At 38.9% G+C, this 17,367-nt stretch overlaps 1 protein-coding gene across 5 annotated transcripts in view; it reads left to right on the forward strand.

Annotated features, from left to right (window-relative positions):
* The window catches only part of Abca9 (ATP binding cassette subfamily A member 9), a 71,212-nt gene that overhangs the window by 20,386 nt on the left and 33,459 nt on the right, over window positions 1–17,367 (forward strand). For all 5 annotated transcript variants that reach the window (XM_028865268.2, XM_028865267.2, XM_028865271.2 and 2 more), the window contains 11 exons: window positions 1,696–1,864; window positions 3,205–3,263; window positions 3,486–3,596; window positions 5,802–5,977; window positions 6,288–6,407; window positions 6,597–6,735; window positions 7,242–7,332; window positions 9,426–9,565; window positions 12,381–12,500; window positions 13,428–13,626; window positions 15,847–16,013. In XM_028865268.2, coding sequence (XP_028721101.1) covers window positions 1,696–1,864; window positions 3,205–3,263; window positions 3,486–3,596; window positions 5,802–5,977; window positions 6,288–6,407; window positions 6,597–6,735; window positions 7,242–7,332; window positions 9,426–9,565; window positions 12,381–12,500; window positions 13,428–13,626; window positions 15,847–16,013 — 1,491 coding nt within the window. The remainder of the gene's footprint in view (window positions 1–1,695; window positions 1,865–3,204; window positions 3,264–3,485; window positions 3,597–5,801; window positions 5,978–6,287; window positions 6,408–6,596; window positions 6,736–7,241; window positions 7,333–9,425; window positions 9,566–12,380; window positions 12,501–13,427; window positions 13,627–15,846; window positions 16,014–17,367) is intronic.

Below are 17,367 nucleotides of genomic sequence, written 5' to 3' on the forward strand. Positions count from 1 at the left end.
ATGGGCTTGGGTTCTATAAGAAAACAGTCCAAGGAAGCCCTGGGAATCAAGCCAGTAAGCATCACTCTTCCATGGCCTTTGCTTCGGTTTCCATCTCCAGGTTTCTTCCCTGCTTCAGTTCTTGCCCCAAGTTCCCTCAATGATGGACTAATATGTTGTAAGGTAAAATAAACCCTTTCCTCCCCAAGTTACTTTGGTAGTAGTATTCCAGCAATTGAAACCCTAACTAAGAAAATGGGTATAGACACAAGTATTTAGAAGACAGTTTGACAACATGGCCATTCATCAAAATAACAATACCAGGATTTTCCCTAGGGTCCATGACCTCCAAGTCATGGGTTTTTGACCAGGATTGCAGTACCAGGCATGAAATTTCCTCCTGTGGGACAGACCTCAAATCCAATTATAAAGTAGCTATTTACCTGCTAATAGCTGTGCCATTATTAAGATATGTCTTGCTTGCCTTGTTAGTGTTGTAACTCACACGGTCCCGTGCTGAGTAAGACCGTAAATGTCTTTTCTTCCCTCTGAAACCTGCATCGTACCTTCTGGCACTATGGAAGCTGGCCAGTATGGAGGAAGCTTTTTGAGTAGCTGGCTATTAATTTCTCTATGTCCTTAGCCGAAGTATGTGGTGTCTAGGGTCTTACCATATAGTTAGGGTGGCTATCTAAAGACAGTGTCAATGCCTTTGTTTTTTTGGAAACCCCTGGGGATTCCCTGTAAAATAACTCATAGGAAGGTATCTTATGCTTTGTATTTCAGTTTTCATTTAATAATTACCCATGTATTTTGTGGTGACATTGTCTACTCACGTATGGTAATTCCATTTGAACTGTTGACATTAGCTTACTAACTAGTGGGCTTCCATAAGGCCCTTTCATAAACCCTTAGTTTTGGTGAACTCACTCATTACTTCCTCCTCCTGCTCTTCTCTCATCCCTATCTCTCTTCAATCCTTTAGCCCTCAGTATTTCCCTCTTCTTTCATTTTACATGTGTTCTACTATCCTTCTGCTGGTATTGTTTTAGGTTGGGTTGTGAGGTAGCAGGAGTATATAGTATATGTGGCTTTTCTTATCCTCATCTTTCGGGTTAGCCCCGTTTCACTCCCTCATACCTCCCAACCAATGACCCTTCCCTGTTTAAGCCTTTCTACCCTAATAATCCACTTCACTGCTCTCATTTTACCTCTAACCTACTATGCCCCTCCCCTAATATTTCCCCAAACCCCACCCCTCTCTAGTTTCCTGGCTACTATTTTGCTTCAAGCTAAACAAACTAAACAAAATATTTGAAGCTAGGCTCTGCATATGAGGAAGAATATAGGGCATTCATTTGTCTTTCTGAGGTTGAGTTACCTCACTTAGTATAATTTTTTCCAGTTTCATTTGTTTACTTGCAAATTTAATTTTTCTTAGAGCTGAGTAATATTTCATGTTTATATGTACCACATTTATCCATCATTTTGGTCTTAATAGAACGTTTAAGTTCCTCTTGAAACAAGTCACTCTGCCCTAGAGACTTTTTCTTTTAGTTTATAATGCTGCATTTTTTTTCACATTGGAAATACCACATTAGGTGGTACTACATAAGGTGATAGCGTAGGCTTAGGGTGAGAGTAAAAGAGGTTGATTTGACATTCTGCACTGAACAGACTGCAATCCTCATACTTACCTGCCTCCTGTCCATGTAGGCAAGAATGGACATCAACGGTCTCCATTGTTTTTCCTGAAGTCATCTTATTGGTTTCAACACAGAGGAGCTAATCATGTGGTCCTTGAGAATGAAATAGATTCTGAACCTTCACTGGATGATTCATTTGAACCAGTGCCTCCAGAATTCCAGGGAAAAGAAGCCATCAGGTAACAAATAATCACATGGAAGTACAATAGAGAACAGGCCCCAAATCAGGGACCTACCAGGCAAGACAATGATGTACAAAGATTTCCTTCTGAGTCCCTCTGTGCCCACATCCTTTCAGCCCACTGTTCTTACAAAAGGGTATTGTTATCCTAGATAGCACTGTATTTTATCCTATCTCTGTCATTTATACTTATTAACATTTTTTGGTACAGTAACCACTGTCAACAAATAAGTACTACATCCACACTCTCAGCATCTTCCTTGTCTCTTTTTCATGTTTTTCTATGACGTTCTTTTGGTGATAAACAGTGCCACCGCTTCTCCCCTGTTCTCATACTCTTTTTCTATAATCTGCTTTGTCTCTTTTCACTTACCTTCTTGGTGGATAAGATGAAAACAAAAATATAAGTGATGCAGAAAGGGAGCTAGAGATATTTCAGAAAGACAGGAAAAGATGACCAGACCGTAGGGCACTAATGCCCTGCATCCCCTCCCACAGAAGACATGCATGAGCTGTGGTCAGTGCTATGACTTCCAAACAGCTACACATCCCAAAGATCCTTATCTTTATTTGAATTTTGTCTGTACCCTGCATGATGCTTTGCTTTGAGGTTATATGAAATTAATGCCTGTAGACTGCACAGGATCTGGAGCATAGTAGACCTTCAACTCATTGAAAATCTTCTGTATACTTTTTCTTTCTTTAAGACAGAATCTTAGTTTGTAAGCCAGTCTGGCCTGGAACTCACAATGTATCCCAGGCTGGCCTCAGATTCCTAAACTTCCTCCCTTAGTCCCAAGTGCTGGGATATGGACATGTGTCACTGCACTTCTACAGACGCTTAAAACCTCCTCATCATTTTCTTCTCCTTTCCTCTTCTTCTGAAATTTCAAACATCTTGGGTTCTGCAATTCTTGTTTTCTGTAGGACTCAATACTATCTGATAATTAGTGTTGTCATCCCTGCTTTATTACTGAGGACTTAGGCTCTGTGAGTTCAGTATTTGTACCAGAGCTCTAGGTAAAGACACAGATGGGACTTTAGAGTGTTTGACTCCAAAGCTCAAGACTTTCTGCACTGACATGATTCCCTTCTCTCACACCATGGGGATCTCTTACCATGTCATCTGCTACAATCTGCATGCACAGCTGCATGGAGTCACATGCCAGCTACTCCCTCCACTTATTTTCTATTGAGCTGCAACTTTCAGAGATGCTGCATCTCATGGGATGTCCAGGATGCTTCTGACTGTGCCTATGCAAAATAAAGAACCTCCAGGTTTTATCAAACCTCCTTCAATCTCTGTAATTTCCTCAAAACAGTTTTTCTTTTCTGCAGGATCAAAAATCTTAAAAAGGAATATACAGGAAAGCATGGAAAAGTAGAAGCTTTAAGAGGTAATAAAATAAGATTACATTTAACATAGGTGTTTGACTTAGAGACTTGTAAAACTTCAGTAGATGAAGAAGAGATATTACAGACAGCTGGACAAATTTTAAGACTGATTTTATTTTGAAAACTAGTATCCACATACATCTATGCAGTGAGAAATTGTGAACTGTGGAGACTATAAAATGACTATAGAAGTACTCAATGAAATCTCTTTGAAATCATGTCAGGTCTGGGATTTGACATATATGAAGGCCAGATCACTGCCCTCCTTGGCCATAGTGGAGCTGGGAAAACCACACTGATAAATACACTCTGTGGATTGTCACCCCCAACTACAGGTAAGAGGACACTTATTCAAAGACAAGCTCAAGGGCTAATGAATAAATTGTGCTTTTCACTAGATAACTTGCTGCATCATGTCATTAAGACAAAAAAATTGGAATTTTCCTTAAATGTTGCACAATATATGCACATGTTGAATTATGTTTCCCCATTAGTAGATACTGTTCTTATGTTTTCATATGTCAGTTGAGAAGCTAAGAAAAGTTTTAGATGTTTCTTTACTTTTATTTAATTGTACATATTTGTGAAAATGTTTGCGCTTGATACAAATGACTTTATAATTATTCAGTTATTAATTGACATTTCTGTTAGATTAGATGTTATTTTGAACCCCCCTCTCTTGTCTCTATGTGTGTAGCATATGGATATGTGTGGGTGAGCTTGGTTGGGTGAGGACATGTGGAGGTTGATGCCTTTCTCAATCACTTCTTCACCTAATGGGGTCCTTTGAGTCCAGCTTACAAGACCCCTTCAGGGTTCAGATCAGACACTACATCAAAGTGAAAGGGAACTTGTGATATCTCTAATCTGAGCGTTTACCGAATAATTCACATGCGTGTTTTCCAGTTATGTCTCTTTGTTGTTCTGTTTTCTTCTAATTTTCTTGTGCTAATTGTCTATAAATTCTTAGCTCTAATTCTCTAGTTCCAGTTCCTCCCAACTTCTTGTTCATCTAGCTTAAATACACTTTCTTTCAGGAGGCTTGAAGCAATTACAAGATTCACATCTCATTAGGTTGAGCAATAAGGGCAGAGCTATTTACCATGGCAACACAAAGTTTCAAGTTTCAGGACTAAGACTGTGATCAGAGTCCGGTGGCACAGTGCCCAGTTAGATAAGCTTGAGACATAGGTCTTTTATCAGCTGTACTTGGCAAGTGAAGAATTGGCGTGATATTTTAGGCTGCTTGTGTTAAGAACCTTGGTTAGACACCTGTGACTTCACCCTAGTTCACTATAAATCTTTTGAAGGGCTTTGATCCAAAAAGGCCAAACATCTGCAGTTTCACTCAAGAATAAAATCTATGAAAGTTCTGCCTATAATCTGTCCCAACAGCACTTCCTTTGGCCAGTTTGCCCTGCCAGTAAGCCAAGGATGGAGAACAGACCTCTAAATGTCTAACGGTCACATGGAACAATAGATCTAGTTATGATGCATATTCTAGTATACTTTCTATATATCAAAATTACACAGCTAAATGAGAAGTCATCTTCCTGACCATCCTGACAATATGTGTGCCCATAATATTGAGATATAATCATGAGATTACATATACACATTACTTGAAAATGCATGGTAATGGGGAGATATCATAGCTGTTATTGCAAAAGTGAAATTACAGATGAAAGCAACAGTTTTCAGTCAGTGATCTGCAAGCTTTGCTGATGGGGTGTCCCATCAGAGAATAATTCCTCTGGTGGGTTGATATCTGAATTACCAATTGCTATAAGCTGTAATTGGGTCACAGCCCACAATAGCTCATGATAATCGCTCCTGTCATTCACCCTTTTGTTTTAAATTATTTTTTAGTTTAAAAATTCTTTTTATTTTTGGAAATTTTATATATGTGTACAGTGTATCTGGGTCATATCCACCCCACACTCCCACTCTCCAGCACCTCCCTGTCCCACCCCAGTTGATTTCCTCTCTTTTTCCCAACTTCATGCTTCATGTCTTTAAAAAAATACCATAAATTCAAGCAGTGCTGTCTATATGCATATGTGTGTGTGTGGTCATCCTCTGGGGGCACAGGAAACCTACCCTTCACACACAAAGCAAAGTAGCTCTGCCTCTCTCAGAAGCCGTTAGCTCTTCAGCTTAAGGTGGGGCACTGGGAGCCCCTCTCCCATCCATGCTGGAAATTTGAAGTCTCTTCATATTGCCTTCATCTTATTCTTTGAGACAGGTTTTGCACTTAACTGAAGCTCACTGTTTTGACCAGGCTCGGTGATCACTGAGCTCAAAGTGTCTTCCTGTCTCCACCTGTCCTTCCTAGCCGTAAGCCTCCAGGTGCATGCTTGCACACTCATACACACTAAAGTTTTACGTGATGCTGGAGATCTAAACCCCAGTTCTCATACCACATAAGAAACCCTTTACCCTCTGTGTGTTGCAAGCAGGAAAAATATGCTTGAATGAATCTTGTGATTTACCTAATTTACACTTTGTCCTGATGGTAACTCTTTACTTTCTCTGGATAGGTTCTGTCACCATCTATAATCAGACACTTTCAGAAATGGATGACTTGGATGCTGTCACCAAGCTCACTGGAGTTTGTCCACAGTCCAACATACAATTTGGTTTTCTCACCGTGAGAGAAAATCTCAGGCTTTTTGCTAAAATAAAGGGAATTCTGCCACATGAGGTGGAGCAAGAGGTAAATGAACAAGTCCACTATTAGGCAACGACGAAAATGAAATGGGTCACCTGGAAGACGTTGAATGTGCTTGTGTTGTCTGCACACATCCACTGTCTGAAGTTTGCCACAAAGGGTCTTTATAAAGACAGAAAACTGTGTTTTAAAAGTAAGGTAGTCAGGGTGGTACATGCCTGTAATCCCAGCATTTGGGAGGCCAAGGCAGGAATATTGCTGAAGTTTAAGCCAGCCTGGGCTACAGAGGGAGACTTGGTCTCAAAAAGAGAACAAACATCTTGGGTTTTAGACTAAATGTTCTTTGCTTTGTTAGATACACCGAGTTTTACGGGACTTAGAAATGGAAAATATTCAAGACATTCTTGCTCAGAATTTAAGTGGTGGACAAAAAAGGAAACTGACTTTTGGGATTGCCATTTTAGGAGACCCTCAGGTAAGGTGAACAAAACCACTCATGAAATCAGAGTGGAGACTAAGAAACTATTATATTCGAAACATTTGCAAATGATAAATTAAAAAAAAAGTTTTAAACACATATACCAATACTTTCACAACTACAGTGTTTTTAGAATCATCTTGCCCCAGAGGGAAAAATGACTCTGTGGCACTTTCTACTGTTCAGGTTTTGCTACTCGATGAGCCAACTGCTGGGTTGGATCCACTCTCAAGGCATCGTATATGGAACCTACTGAAAGAGAGGAAACTAGACAGAGTGATTGTCTTCAGTACCCAGTTCATGGATGAGGCTGATATCCTGGCTGGTAACTATAGTTTTTGTTTTTTTAATGTTTCAGAGTCAGAAAGTAGGACTCAAATATGGGTTACAAGCAGGCCCCATAGACACATCTTACTAGCAATATCCACAGCCAATATAGGAGAATTGCTTTCACCCCTTTGAATCTCTCTGTTCCAGATAGAGGGCTTTGTCCCATGGACCGAGTCTTATCCCATCATAGAGAAGTGAAGGTTGTAAAGTACACAGTATTGTCTCAAGCATGCTTTATTCCACATGGATAGATGTCGGCAGGCTTGTAATTCACTATGTACATGCTCAATAACTTTCCTAACTCTGCAGAGAATAAGCAAACATAATTCATCATTTCAGATACTAGAGTACCTAAGAAGCCTCAGAATGAGTATGTCACTATTCTAGTGTGGCACGCCTCTAAAACGTCATTTGTTCATAGATTTTTGATTTTCACATTTATGATCACTGAAAAAAATATCACTCTTTATTAAAATGTATCTTTTGGTTCTTCCCAACCAGACAGGAAGGTGTTTATATCCAGTGGGAGACTGAGGTGTGCAGGTTCTTCTCTGTTCCTGAAGAAGAAATGGGGCATTGGTTATCATCTAAGGTACAGCTCTCAATACTGGAGACAGATGCACGATGAACACACTGGGGACAGGTGTCATTGGTATCAGGTCAAAGTTGACCTACAGCTACAAAGGTGACTTCAAGACTCACATTAGAACTAACTGATGTGGGCTCTTAGCAAGAATGTAAGATACATGGCATCGTACACACTAAAAATCTACACATTAAAGCAGGTATAAAGAAAGTGTTTGGAAAATGTTTTCATGATACGTTGCTATCTGAGAATAATTTATTGGTATTTGATCCTTTCTCTCATCCTATTTCAGAGCATGTTTCTTTTCAGGCAGATAATTTCAATACACTCTCTATCCTCTCTGATTTCTTTTTTGCCACGTTCCTTTTAGGTATCTTTCACTTCAGGATAATCATATGGTTATTATAAATAAATCTTTAAAAATACAATAAAAATAACATCATACTGGAGGTTCAATAGACCTCACAATTACTTTCTTTGATTTCTTAAGCTTGTCAAATCTACAGTACCAGCACTATCCATTATTACAAGTAGATTAAATAATTTCCCTCCAATAAAAGGTGTACACATTGGTCTCTGGGAAAGTCTTAATGAAGGTATTTGTAGTTGTCTTGTTTCTGTCTTATGGCGGATATCTGTTACATTCTCCTTCATCACACTTAACCACATATGAACATTACCCATGCATATGTATGTGTCTACGTGTGGGCATGTGCATATGTGCACGGGTGTCCACACAGACCAGATTAGAGCATCAGATACCTGGAGCCAGAGTTACAAGTGATTGTGAGTGGCCAGATGGAGGTGCTCAGAACCAAACCCGCATCTTGTGTAAGAGCGGCAATTTCTCTTAAATGCTGATCTATCTGTCCAGTCCATTTACCTGTTCTTGGAGGCTGTTCCTGAATATTTCCTCCTTAATGAATATCCTGTGCCGGAATCCAGAAAGTGCTAATTAAAATGGTTGCTTAATTAATTTCTTTGGTCTTGAGTAACTTCATTTGTAAAACAGCAGTAATAATACCTATTATTTTAGTTGATGGTAGTTGATGAGTACTTGACAGAGTGCAGAGTACTTAACTGAATTAACACAGCTTCACTCTCCCTCACTTTCTCTGAAAACCTCATGCTTTGCATTATCATTCTGCTGCAAGCTATGTTAGGGAAGGGGCTGAATTTCTCCTGCTTGGTGTCTTTGATAATGCTAAGCACAGCACTTCAAAAGCACGGAACAATCTTAAAATTAAATTAGATTTATGTAATCAGTGAAGTGTGATGTTTACACCACTCTGTCATCGCAGTACATTTCAGTAGACATAACGAACCAATGGTGTTTCTAAAAACCCCAGTTTTCATAAAGAACTAGGAAGGACAGGGGAATCCGTGGTTGATATGTACAATGAATAGAAAATCTCTTAATAAAAAAGAGAACTACATAGACTATTATCAAAGACTTCAGCTATTACTTGAATAAATTTTGCACAAAATGATAAAATTATCTATCATATATTAAGAAACTACTCCATTAAACACCCAATACTATCTCATAAACACTGTTACATTCTACCTGTTAAGGTTGATTTAAGATCTGGGTATTATTTTATCTCACAGGTAAGAATTCTGATACTCAGGGATGGTGACCAGCTCATCTAGACTCTGGGGACTGTATAATATGATGTTAATACCATATTTTTAATGATCACAGATTATCTCTATCTTGCTTTTGCGAAGTTCAAGTGATTGCAGAGCTCATGCATAACTGAAAAAGGAGATTTCATTACTGAGTTTTCTTAGTAGATGGTGTTCCCATTTACTTTACCCCAGCCAGGATTTGGTCAATTATTTCTAAACCACTGATTTAGAGACCTTCCAATGACAGCTCTTGAATTACCTTAAATGAATCTAGTCTTCCCTTTTACCAGTTACTTTTCTATGTTGTGCAGATTGTTTGAATTACATTAGTATCATTGCATCTAGTTCCTCTCTGTAAATTACACAATTTTGTCTTATAAGTATTCATAAAGTGGCAAACATACTACATATGTTTTTAGATTCAGTGTTAGACAGAATAACTTTATCTTACTCTTTCTGAATATTAGTTTGCATCTGAATGACATATGTGAGCCAGAGAATATAACATCACTGGTCAAAAAGCACATCCCTGATGCCAGACTGACTGCACAAAGTGAAGAAAGACTTGTCTATATCTTGCCCCTGGAAAGGACAAACAAATTTCCAGGTATTCCTGAACAAGTTACATTGCTCTTCAGTTTTCTCACGTTCGTAAAGGAAATGGCTGTTATACCTTTATGGGTCTGTCCTGATGGTTAAATTATTATGCAAAACATTTAAACACATTATTAAATATCTATAATGCATAAAGGGACTGTGTCTGACATGTGGTTACTGTGGTGTTTCTCCAGCTCTAAGATATCAATAAGTAGGACTTGTGAGCATAAGACAAAAAGAATGAGTTCTGTTGTTTCACATCATGATCCAGCTTCACATCAGAATATCAGAAATGGCAGTGTTCTTTCATTTAAGAATCATTTCTATTAAGGATCATTTAATCATAACAACAGACACAATAAGAGCACCACATGTAGTTGGGAGGGGTTGGAGAAGAGAGCTGGGGAGTGAATATGATCAAAATATGTTATGTTCACCTATGAATTCTCAAAGAATAAATAAAATTTATATATTAATAATGGAAGAGATGAACTCATCTTGGAAGCAGGGACATGCTTTAGTCTTAGATATACACACAATGTATTTGAGATAAATATCATTCTGAAGACTTTATGAAGATTGAACAACATGGTTTACTTGACTATCTTTTAAAATGCATTCCAAAGTGCTGAATCATTTAAACCAGTGGTTCTCAAACTTCCTAATGCTGTGACCCTTTAATACACTTCTTCATGCTTTGGTGATCTCTAATCATAAAATTATTTCCATTTCTACTTCATAACTGTAATTTTGCTACTGTTATAAATTGTAATGTAAATCTAATATGCAGGATATCTGATCTTTGACCCCTGGTGGGTCAACACCCACAGGTTGAGAACCACTGATTTAGAGACCAACTGAAGAATGAACTTAAGAAAGTAGGAGCACTTATCTATTTTTATTTAGCATATAATTAAGATAGCTTCAATTCCCAACATCATTTTAAAATTCTCAAAATGGCCTGCTAATCTTTCACATGGATGTACCCTATGTCAGTGTCTCTGAGTAATTCTCATACCAGGTTAAGAAGAAAAAGGAGGAAGAAAGGTGTGGGAGGCCAGCTCCCACCATTTGAAGGGTTCTTAGGAGGAGGAGAGAGGGATAAGAAATATCAGGTAGAAAGAGGCCTAGAGGATGAGAAGAAAGACAGAGACACAGGATAGCCTTGGGAGGGCCTGGATCACTATCCAACTGCCTCTTGCATTTATTCGAAGGGGCTTTTTATAACAGTGCCAAGGGGTGGGGTAAAAGACCTCTCCCTTGCAAGATCAAAGCACACCACACAGCCAAGTGTAGACCCTTCCAAATACCTGGCAACCACACCCATGGTCCAATCATTTCCTTATACAGCCCTGCTGGGTAAAGCAAGCTCAGATTTTCTGACCCTGAGTAATTTCTCACTAGATAGCCTCTGTGGGCCGCCACAGGAAGGGAGTGAGGAAAGGAGAGATAAAGAGAGAGGAGGGGTAGGGGAGAGAGAGAATGTAAGTGAACAGAATGTCTTTCAGGGAAGCACAAAGGCACGCTATGTCCTTTGTCCTTTCCTTAATTTGTACTTTTCAGAGTTCATAGAAATTACTTATTTCTGTAAGCATCAGTGTTTTCACATTGGTTATTGTGGTGGTTTGAAAGGAAATGGCCCCCAAAGGGAATGGCACTACTAGCAGATGTGGCTTTGTTGGAGTGGGTGTGGCCTTGTTGTAGGAAGTGTGTCACTGTGGAGGTGGGCTTTGAGGTTTCCTATATACTCAAGCCATGCCCAGTCTCAGAGACCACTTCCTGTTGCCTGCAAGCCAAGATGTAGGACACTCGGCTACTTCTCCAGCACCATGTCTGCCTGCCCGCCACCATGTCACATCATAATGACAACGGACTAAACATCTGAAAATGTAAGCCACTGCAATGAAATGTTTTCCCTTTGTAAGATTTGCTGTGGTCTTGGCATCTCTTCACAGCAACAGAAACCCTAACTGAGACAGTTATTATAGTTTCTTAACTAATCTTAACCTGAAAGAATAAATTTTTATTCTCTCGATACTAATCTTTGATCAGAGCTTAGAATTAACTACCCCTGCCCCACCATAAGAGAATTTAAAATAGAATGAAAGGGGTTAGAGAGAGGGCTCAGCGATTGAGAGTACTCGTCACTACTCTTCCAGGCGCCCCATGTTCACTTCCTAGCACCCAGGTCAGGCAGCTCACAGCTACCTGTAGCTCCAGCTGTAGGAGACCTCCTCTGGACTCCATGGTCTCTGTCTCTGTCTCTCTCTATGTCTCTGTCTCTCTCTCTCTCACACACACATACACACACCTAAAATTTTGAAATTTAAAAATACATAACATTTTTTATGTATATGAGTGCTTTACCCACCTGTACACCTGTGCACCATGTGTATGCATGATGTCCCTAAAAGCCAGAAGAGGGCCTCAGGTCCCCCAGACCTGGGGTTATAGGTGGCTGTGAGCTGTCATGTGGGTGCTGGGAACAGAATCTGGGGGCTCTGCAAGAGCAGCATGTACTCTTAACCACTGAATCATCTCTTCAGCCTTTGGAATTAAAAAGTTTTAAACACATCAATCATTTTTTAAAAAAAAAAACTGAGTAGTTTTCTAAGTATGGAAGCATAAATATTTCTGTTATACTTGGAGGCTGAGAAACCGTGGAAACTAATATATTCTATAGTTATGTTTTATAAATTAAGTGACCATTGATATCAGTTTATGATAAAAGTACATGTAGCTTATCAATATTTTCTCACTTTGAAAGATATTATTTACTGCATTGTTATAAGTTATACTGTAATCTACTATGTGCCTACTTTTAGACCTTTACCGGGATCTTGATAGGTGTTCTAACCAAGGCATTGAGAATTATGGTGTTTCCATGACAACTCTGAATGAAGTGTTCCTGAAATTAGAAGGGAAGTCAATGGTTGATGAATCAGGTAAGGGAGAAGATGTAGAAAGGAGGGGAGCTTTGAGTGAGATGATATGCATGCCTTTCTTTGTTGGTACTAGCCTTGGGAAAAAAGTAGAGAAGAAATATAGACTTATAGGAGATGGCAATGTACCACACTAGGTCCACATAGAATAGACAATAAAAATGAGGTGTCATATTATATGAATATAAAAGGCTGTGGGGGAGCGAAAATTAGAGATTATGGTGAAAAATGAATTCATTCATTTTTGAGACAGTCTTATTGAGTAGCTCTGGCTGCTTGGAGCTTGCTATGCAAATCAGGCTGGCCTTGAACTCACAGAGATCTACTTGGTTCTGCCTACCAAGTGCTTGGTTTAAAGGCAGATACTCCCACACTCATCATACATTTTTATTTTTCAGTATCATGCTAGGCAAGAGCTATGCTACCGTCTTTTACCCAGTACTTAATGTGTACACATTTTATAATTTTCTAGAAATCTCATTTTTCCGAGGTTTCTAATAAAAAGAAGCAGTTTTATCTAGGTTTTATAATGTGGCTGTATCAAAAATGTCATGTCTACCATCCTTATGTTCTTGAAGGGAGAGGAGGCTTCTGCAAGTATTATCTTTGTTAATTTGTCCAGAAACACCAAGGTGGTTTATTTCTTGTAATAAGGACACTTTTGCATGGGTTTACTTTCATGGATTTCCTAGAATATGTCATAGAAAGCTGCATATGCCTTTTAAAAAATTATAATATTTCTTTTTATTGCCTCAAATTGTTTTGCTTCTCTCTCATTTCCTCAGTATTTGCTTTAATATAGCCATGAATTAGAGTGCATATTTGCTCACAACACTAATGCTGGAATTTCCTGTTGAGTAAATGGTTGTGGGAAAAGCTAAGCAATGCACAGTAAGCTGCGCCTTATAGGTGACTGATCTTACATTGCAGATGTTGGAATCTGTGGGCACTTACAAAGCGGAGGGGCAAAAGACATGGGAAGCCTTGTTGAGCTGGAGCGAGTCGTGTCCTCCCTAGAGTCATCAGGAAACACAATCAGTGGCATGGCACTGTGGAGGCAGCAGCTCTGTGCAGTTGCCAAGGTTCGATTCCTCAAGCTCAAGAATGAAAGAAAAAGTCTAATGACCATGTGAGTCTCCAAATTGGTTGAGAGCACAATGTAAAAAGTAAATTACAATAAAATAAATTAAAATAAAATAAATTACAGTAATTGTACATAGTTGTAACACGAATTTTAAAAGATCTTATTAATAAAAACCTGGAGCCAGATATTGGAGTGAAAACTGAGAGATCAGAGGAATAGAACAAGCCAAGCCACAAGTTCTTACCACTAGGAAATCCTTAGCCCAAGAGAGAGCTACTTCCTGTTTACTCATGCCTATATACCTTTCTATGCCCTGCCATCTTACTTCCTCTCTCCGCCCAGCTACATCACTTCCTACCCCCCCTCTATCACTTCCTGTCTGTCTGTACAGACCTCCAGACCTCTATGGTTAACTAGTGGTGGGATTAAAGGTGTATGCCACCATGCCTGGCTCTGTTCTCAGTGTGGTCTTGAACTCTCAGAGATCCGGATGAATCTCTGCCTCCTGAATGCTAGGATTAAAAGTGTATGCTACCACTGCTGACCTCTATGTTTAATATAGTGGCTGGCTTTTTCCTCTGATCCTCAGATAAGCTTTGTTGGGGTGCACAAATAAAATATCACCACACATAGTCTTCTAAATGTTTCATTTGAAACACCTGCTCTTGTGAATATGTAGTCAAAATATAAAGTTTGAGATTATTGTAATTGCCCTTTTTTCCCTTACCAAAGACTGCTTTCTCTGTTTTCCTAAGACATCAAAATCTCTTACTATTTTCCATAGAATGAGGTGGGGAAAGGGACAGGAGGACAGAGGAAGATGATAGGTAGATGTATAGATATACAAATAGACAGATAGATACATAGACAGACAGATAGGTAGGTAGATAGATAGATAGGCAGATAGATAGATAGATAGATAGATAGATAGATAGATAGACAGACAGACAGACAGACAGACAGACAGATAGATAGATAGATAGATAGATAGATAGATAGAAGTTGATTTTAAGGAATTTTCTTGTACTACTATGTGGATTAGAAACTGAAATTCATAGGAGAGATCAGCAGTCTGAAAACTCAGGTTAGTGTTAATGTTCCTGCCAACAGGTTGGGCACTGAGACTCTGTGCCTCTCTTATTTAACTTCTCAGTGGTATTTAGTACCTGTTGTAAAGACCAAACCCTTGCAGCTTCCACCTCATTGGTAAGTGCTGCCTCCTGGTATAAATCTAACCACTCTCAGGAGACTTCTTTACTCAACTATTTGTAAGCACTCCTACACATAATCCTATTGTCTAAAGTTTGCACATATATTAAAATGAATCAGACATAAGTCTTTGTATTATCTTTCTATTATTGTAATGGAACACCCAAGATAATGCACTTATAAAGAGGAAAGCTGTTCTGCTTCACAGCCACGTAGGTTCCTATCCAAGACCAGGGTGCCCCAAGCATCTGAATTCCAACAGTTCTATTTAAGGACATACGTCAGTAACCTAAGTTTCATACTTCTTAAGCCTATCCTCTGGCTCTTATGTACTTCCCATCCCCTGAGCAATGCTTCCTGAGTGTTAGAGGGGATGCTCTCAGTGACCTGTTTGGGGCTGGGTACACATCCTCTGCTTATTTTCTGCATCCTAGGCAGCCATGAGTCTCTGCATTCACCATCGTTCATTGTAAGGAAGGGCTCCTCTGATTAGGCTAAGTAAGAGCTGCTTTTGTCTGCAGATATAAACAGTTATTTAGAAGGCAGTTGTCTGCTATGCCAGTTTAGTTAACCATTAGGAATATGCTTTCCATGTGGGCTTTCTATCTCTCCAGACCTGAGTTGTTAGACAAGTTGACAGTGCCGGATATTTGTCCCCATTCCTTTTTCTTCCAGTAATTTCAGAGTATTGGGTCTCACATGAGATTTTAGTATGCCTGTAATCCCAACACTCATTAAGAGCAGAAGGATCAGAAGTTCTAGGTCATCACAAATTCAAGGCCCTCCTGGACTACACAAGACCCCATCTAACACAAATCAGAGTCAGCATCAGCAGAGTTAGAAGGCTCAAAGAAAATGTCAAAAGCAGAAGTGCATAGTTAAGACCAAAGCTGTGTCATTTCATTTTAGAAAGAAGAAGGAGGAAGCAACATGATTTGAACATTCCCTTTGCCCATGTTTTATCACTGTCCATCATCTACTGAAACATACCAGCCCCATGAAAGTGACTAGAGATTATTAACTCTTGCTATTTAATATTTCTCTTCTTCCACATAGGTTATTGCTGTTTGGTATTAGCTTTCTTCCTCAACTTTTGGAACATCTGTTCTATGAGCTATACCATGAAAGTTACTCATGGGGATTGTCTCCAAGTATGTATTTCCTTTCTCCAGGACAGCCTCTACAGGATCCTCTGACCCACCTACTGGTCATCAATAGAACAGGTAAGCTGTAACATCGAAACACATTTTTTTTTTTTTGGTGGGAGATGGCCTGAAAAACATAAAACATGAAGAAAAGAATGATTTCTGTGTAGTAAAAAACATTATAAAGCCAAACAGAAAATTAATTAAAAAATAAAAACCACAATTTTGTTTTAGAAATACTTTTTTTAAAAGTTTACTTGAACTCTAAGGCTTTTGCCAAAACAACCAAAGGGACTTTAGAAAGGCAAATCATTAACTGGTCTTTGAGATCTTACTGTATAATTTTGTAATTCCCTGTATTCTGCTGGGCTCTGTGAACAAAATGCTCCATATTTATAAGAAGATCAAAACTTATAGCATCAAAGATCACACTGCTGGTTTGGCTAATTGGGGTTTGTTTGTATTGTTAATTTATGGTGTTGGGCACTGAACCCAGGGTCTCATGCATTTTAGGAAGTGTAGCTGGAAGTTTTCCAGTGTCCTGCCCAGTCCTGACAACTCTCTCTCACCCACAGTCCTGCAGCAGCTTATAAAATAATAACTCAAAGGTTTATATTTATTATAACTGCTTGGCCATTAGCTCAGACTTAATACTGACTCACTCTTACACTTAAATTAGCCTATACTTCTTATCTATGCTTAGCCACATAGCTTGGTACCTTTTCTCAGTTCTGCATTGTCATCTTGCTTCTCCTGTGTCTGACTGGTGACTCCTGATTCAGCCTTCCTCTTCCCAGAATTCTCCTCATCTGCTTATCCTGCCTATACTTCCTGCCTGGCTAATAGCCAATCAGGATTTTATCAACCAATCAGAGCAACACACATTCACAGCATACAGAATGACATTCCACAGCACTTTCCCTTTTCTGTCTAATCAAAAAGGAAGGTTTTTACTTTAACATAGTAAAATTACATATAATAGAACAGTTATCAAGCAAGAATTACAGTTATAATATCTAGGCTATTTATATTTGGCAAAATTAAAGAAAATATTCTATCTATCCTATATTTGTGAATCTAAAGTTTCATATCTATTTTATCTTTTATGATAATCAAGGAAAATTATAATTATAACTATTTAGTCTTTAACCACATCAAAGACCCCAGAACGCTATAATATTACCTAAGTAAACAGGAAATGCATTGTAAGCAACTTCTAAAATTCTGGAAATGACAGAGACAGCTGCCTGCATGGACAGTCATCCAAAGTTCCTCTGCAACGTTGGAGCATCCATCTTCAGCCCATAGACCTAGTCTATCAGTCACTTTTTCCTGTGTCCTGTAGAATGTCTGACAGTTTTCTCTGTGAAGCAGAAACCTGAAGGACCATTTCACCTTGTTTAGGCAAATTTAGTGGTCACCTTCCTATGAG

This window comes from Peromyscus leucopus, chromosome 8b, assembly GCF_004664715.2.
Source record: "Peromyscus leucopus breed LL Stock chromosome 8b, UCI_PerLeu_2.1, whole genome shotgun sequence".
Lineage (NCBI taxonomy): Eukaryota > Metazoa > Chordata > Mammalia > Rodentia > Cricetidae > Peromyscus > Peromyscus leucopus.